The 5,983-nt window shown below is 33.7% G+C and overlaps 1 protein-coding gene across 3 annotated transcripts in view; it reads right to left on the bottom strand.

Annotated features, from left to right (window-relative positions):
• Nucleotides 1-1,359: 1,359 nt before the first annotated feature.
• Nucleotides 1,360-5,983, bottom strand: part of LOC117125571 — a 12,738-nt gene continuing 8,114 nt past the window's right edge. For all 3 annotated transcript variants that reach the window (XM_033239342.1, XM_033272103.1, XM_033272110.1), the window contains exons 6-8: nucleotides 5,059-5,086; nucleotides 2,248-2,333; nucleotides 1,360-1,977 (exon numbers count right to left, since the gene is read on the bottom strand). In XM_033239342.1, the coding sequence (XP_033095233.1) occupies nucleotides 1,873-1,977; nucleotides 2,248-2,333; nucleotides 5,059-5,086 (219 nt within the window). In that variant the 3' untranslated portion in view covers nucleotides 1,360-1,872. The remainder of the gene's footprint in view (nucleotides 1,978-2,247; nucleotides 2,334-5,058; nucleotides 5,087-5,983) is intronic.

Raw genomic sequence — 5,983 nt, 5'->3', positions numbered from 1 at the left:
CAAAATGTTTTACTGTATTTAATTTAAAAACTATAAAAGTGCACTTTCAAATTTTGGTTGAAAACCCCCAATACATTTCAGGGTGATATTGACAAGCCTTAACTATAAGTATGATAAAAACTTAATTTAAATTAAAACTTAAAGTATAAATTTAATTTAAGTACATTTTCCAATTTTGGATGAAAAACCACCAAATACATTGCAGTGTAATATTGGCAAGTAATAATACATCAAAACATTAAATTATAAGTAATACACTTCAAGCACAAACAAGCAAATTTTGAGGTTTCACCTACAGAAATATTACTATAAAGATACTTATATGGCTAATGAAATATTCTTAAAATAAAATCTTATACAATTTTTATGGAAGGCTATCGATAAGGCTAATAAAATAATTTTTAAATAATGTTTCATATAGTTTCTTCATATATATATATATGTATATGTATGTATATATACCACCACTAAAAGGGCTATAATTCAGAAACATATGCCCATTCTACAGACCACAGAACGTCTTAGGTCTGTTTTTCCGGATACACCGTTCATAGCCTATCGCAGACCACCTAATCTTCGTGATATATTAGTACGATCTAAATTCAAGAGGCAAACTAACTCTTGCGACAACCGTAATTTGGGTAGTCATCTTTATTCATCATGCAAAACATGCTCCTTGCTTGATTCTACACAATCATTCAAGAGCAACCAAACAAACCACATATTTCGGATAAGGCAATCAATTAATTGCCTCACCAAAAATGTCACTTATCTCATATATTGTAATATTTGTGGTAAACAATATGTCGGATAAACAAAAAACACTCTCCGTATGAGAATGACACAACATAGATCAGCTATCAGAACATCTAAGCTTGATCAACCAGTAGCCGAACATTTCAATTTAGCTGGTCATTCAATTTCAAATTTCAGAGTGATTGCAATTGACCATAATGCCAGTTGGAGCGACAAAAATCGCAAAGATAAAGAGAATCACTGGGAACTTTTACTTAAAACAACCACACCATTTGGACTCAATATTAGGAACGTTCTCCCAGTAAACTAAATTAAACACTGGCATTTCAATTTATTCTGGATAAATCATTTGGCTTATTTATTGAGGCTTGCCACTAAAGTTTAGTTTTGGCCTTCCTGTTTACTTGTTTAGGCTGTTTATTCTAATCTCACCCAGCCTATTGTTTACAATCATGCTTGCATAAAATTCTCATTTTATACCATCTAGCTTTTTCTACCCTCACTCCTCGCCACTGAGGAAGGACTAGTGTTGTCCGAAAGCTCTGGTTCTATTTCTGGCAGTTTACTTACGTTTACTTTTTAGCTGTTGCTTATCATTTTTGTATCTCTACTGAGATCCAGCCATTGTTTCCCACAGCATTGTTGTTTTTCAGTATTTTGCCTTTTAATATATATTTTGCTTTATAATATATATATGTATATCCATCCAGCAACTTTAAGGCATGTAAGGTATAAGGCTAAATAATTGCTTGTACTGTTATATATTTGCACCCCTATGGCAAGGAAAGGCTATGACCATGAAAACTGGTGGGTTGCATAGAAATAACACCAATTGCCTTTATAGCACTGAGAACATAATATTATTGGACAATACCGTATAGCAAATTACTGTATCTAAAATTTTATTTTATATATATTTTTTCATTTTTCATGTATATATGACTTACCTTAGTATTTGACTATTTGCTGTACATCTTGTATCTTTTGTTTTTAAATAAATTGATTTTATATATTAAATCTGGTAATAGCTGAACACTATCGCCTGATGGTGACGTGTGTACACATTGAAAAATATCATTTATAAGTATCGTACATAAAATTTTCTATAATAAAAGATTAGCTGTAGATATATAAAACCCTATTAATGCCTACACGCATGGCAAATTGAAGTTCGTTCCAATTTTCATCCACGACAACAACCTCATTAGTCTGTCCTGGAAGCTAAAAAAAATAATATTCTATATTTATAATCACATAATATATAATACTAGAACTTTAGTGTTATGTAAGGATGAATAAGTTGCTCCCCTTTCATTTTTTCACCGTTTTCACAAAGAGAGACAAACTTCAATTTCAACCACAACAGCATTTTGGTTCATGACTATTCTAATAGTGTACAAATAGATTAACTTAATTCATTATTTTTATGAATAATCAAAATCACATATTTTGAGCAACAAAACAAAAACAAATATATTTTCTGCAACTTACTACTAGCTGGACAACCTCCTCAATAGTGGAATCTTCATGGACTCCAAATGACAATATTTGGTTACCATAATGAACAACCACATCCACTAAATTTCAGAAAAAAAAAAAAAAAAAAAGTTTTAGTCTCCGTAGACAATTTTTTCGGCACAGCTCATCTTTAGACATATTATATACTAAAACAAGAAATGTAGTTAAGAATACAGTGCACCGACCTCAAATTTGAGACCTCTAATTCCAAGACATGTCTAATTCAAGACAACTTTTCAAAGAACCAAACAATCTTGTAACACAAAACATTTAAAATGACTTGTGCCCCATTTCACTGATGCCCACAACAGCTAAAATGATTATGTCACCAAGCTAAAGAAATGATTGAGCTGAACCAATTGGTTGCAGCATCTCTACTGTGGACACTCTTATAACTTTTTAAAGTGATTTGTGTTCTACTACTGGTGAAGTTGGAGTTTTGCTCCTTGATTTTAAATAAGCATATGATATAACTGACCATGGATTATTAATTAGCAAGTTAAGGTTAACAAACATCTTGTTTTATGGGTAAGAGCTTTTTAAGCAGTGTAGTACAACAGGTTAAGCTGGGGAATGTTTCATCATGGTTATCCTCCAATGGTGGAATTCCCCAGGGTTGCTGTTTAGGCGCCATATTATTTGTAAATGATCTGTCACCTACTAATTGCTGTACTAAATATATGGATGATACCAGGGGCACAGCCAGTATAGAATACAAGGGAGGTCAGTTGCGAGCGAAGCGAGCCACTTAGACTGGGGGCCAGGGACCATCAAAGGCCACCGGTTGGGGTCCAGGGGCCAAAGCCCTAAAAAAATTTGTGTTATTTTACATGCTACAAGACAGACAGTACGTCCCAATTTCCATGTGTCCCACGTTCCAAATCAGCATGTCTCGATTTAGAAGGTTTCCTTCTATAGGGTCCGGATAGACATACATGCAGGTCTACTGAATTTCAAGTCACACTCACATATCATGTAATGTGTAAAATGTGTGTTGTGGTCAAGTACGACATATTGGAACAGAGTATCACAATAATACTGCTTACAGTACAGACTCTGTATCCTGATTAATGGTTATTTCTGATAAAACAGGTCCGTATGGCACAACATTTTTTGCGTGACACCTTGCAAACGGAGAGAGCAAGTCTAGGCCGCTAAGGACCCCACCCAGGTCCAGGGGCCGAAAGCCACTGAAAAAAAATCACGTTTTTGTGTTCTAAAAGACCAGATTGATAATGAATTAATTATAGATGCATGCTTTACTAGCTTTGTCAGTCGGTTTGTCTTTTCTCCCATGACGAATCATACTTTCGTTATTCATCCTAAAATTTGATGGTGTAATTTAATCTTGACGGATGTCAGTAATACAAAACACATACATAATTTGTATGAAAAACAATATAACAACAGTAATTAATAACGAGTTCTTGAAATGGCATACTGTAAGCTTGGCCAGGGGCCGCCAAGGGCCCACAGTTGGTAGTCAAGGAGCCCTGGAAAATTCTTGTTTTTGTGCTAAACGCATGCTTATGCATACTAAAGTATCTCTTTTGATGGATCGGTGTATCTACTGTTCGGCCCTGCCCTGGACAAATCATTATAATTTGTTTGTATCCAAAAGAATACAACAAACGTAAATGCTCACTACAACAAAGTAAATGTACTAAAGAATATAAAACATATTGCTAACTGATGTTATTTTTGTCATTCTTAAATGATTAAATGATGTATACAATGTAATTGTAATTAATTAATTTAACTATTAACTCAATTAATTAATTTAACTTGGTATACTACTCTTGACAAACCCAAACCCCCAGAATTGATGTCGTTTTCCTTGATTACGGTAAAGTGACAAATTGCCCCACCACATTGTCCTTAAAAAAATTATCTATAAATTTTAATATAAGAGGCAATGTTTGGAGGTGGATTCGATCTTTCCTTATTGGGCGTACACAGCGTGTTGTTTATCATGGATCCATGAGTACCCTTACGCATGTCACATCTGGGATTCCTCAGGGAAGGGTTCTCGGTCCCCTAATTTTTAACCTTTTTATAAATGATCTTCCTTCTTTTCTTCAATCCCAATGTGCTCTACTACTGTTTTAACCTGCTTTAAGGTGTCCCTGTTACTTTTTTGTTTTTCCCACTTTACCCCTTTGTTCTTTGATTTTTGATTGTTAAGAAAGTATAATACATACTCCAAGTATTGAAATACACGCCATCGTGTTGGGATGGCGTGTATTTCAATACTTGGAGTATGTATTATACTTTCTTATCTGAGATTAATCAGTGGACCTTTCGGTTTTTGATTGTTTGTTTGTGAGATTTTATATTGATAAAATCTATAACTTCAATTTGTATTTTATTTCAAATTGCAATAAAGTGTTATCATGTTCGTATTTGTATTTGTAAGCACTGTAAAAACAAGTGTAGGCCTACAGATGGATGGATGGGGTTTTTTTTTTGTGTAACCCTTACTCTTTTCCGAAGAGTGTACTGTGTTTTTTAACATGCACATGGGCCATACAGCACCGAAAAGACGGTGTGCTATTATTAAACCGGGGACCAAAAGTTTTCCATGGTTCGGCACACACACACAGAGTTTTAGCCGACTATAGTTTTAGCTGCTCTCGTGTATGGAAATGCAAACAAATAATTAAAATGAGATTTCGAGTCTCAGCCATTCTGGAATCAGGTGCCTCCTAACCTGATTAAAGCTAATTTGAAAATTCCCTGGCATGGCAGGAAAAGAAAAGAGAATGTAGAATAAAATTAACTTACCATATGGATTTGCTCTGTAATCTGGGATCTATAATAAAAGTAAATATAATTGAATATGTTGGTTAAGCATAGTGATATCCTACTGTACACCAAACTGTAGGCCCTATGAAATTCTACTTTCCTAATAGAGTACTGTAGACCTGTAGTCTCAATTATTTTCCTTGTTGTTATTGTTACTTGCACACAGCAATGCAGTGAATGGACATTTGGCATGCTATTCCATCAAAGCTGAAGGCCTTCTATATAGTACAGCAGAACCCTTATTAAGTGGAAACCTTTGGGAACAAAAAAAAGTGTTCCCCGAATAGGGGTACCTCTATCCGGGAGACACTAAACCAGAAACATTAAAATTGTCCCTTTAATAGAGTTTTTTGGCATGTTTTCATGCAATGATGACATACATTCTTTATTATTTTTTTTAACCTAAGAATATTACAGTTAATTATAACTAATTTATAACAATAATTTGTAATGCAAAAAATAATTCATTTATGATATGAAATCAACAGATGTAATTAAAACAACAAAAGTTGTATATGTTCCCTACTGTTTCACCAAATATTCATTTTTTATATACAGGTCTCCCTCAAATTAAAGACCCTCCAAATAATTAATGACCACCTCCAATTAAAGACTACGTTTCTGTGGTCCCAAATTAACAAATGTCTTTTATCTTAATTATTCTAATTAGAGACCAAAGCTGCTAAAGACCTTGGAAACCCATTACAATTTGTTTTGTGTTCCAAAAATCGCTGAAAATCAGCCCTTTTTGAGCAGTTTTTTTAACGTATCTTCGTTAATATTAGACCGATTTTTTTGGCTGTTTTTGAAACTTGTTCCTTATTTATTCAGCTATAATGTCATGTTATTTTTAATTTTAAAATCAGTGAGGTGTCGTCGGAATCTTTTTTTTAAGCCAAGTCAG

Source organism: Anneissia japonica, unplaced genomic scaffold (genome assembly GCF_011630105.1).
Source record: "Anneissia japonica isolate Jap-2015-1 unplaced genomic scaffold, ASM1163010v1 scaffold466_len1169948_cov191, whole genome shotgun sequence".
Taxonomy (NCBI): domain Eukaryota; kingdom Metazoa; phylum Echinodermata; class Crinoidea; order Comatulida; family Comatulidae; genus Anneissia; species Anneissia japonica.
This window is presented reverse-complemented; position numbering and strand designations above follow the sequence as displayed.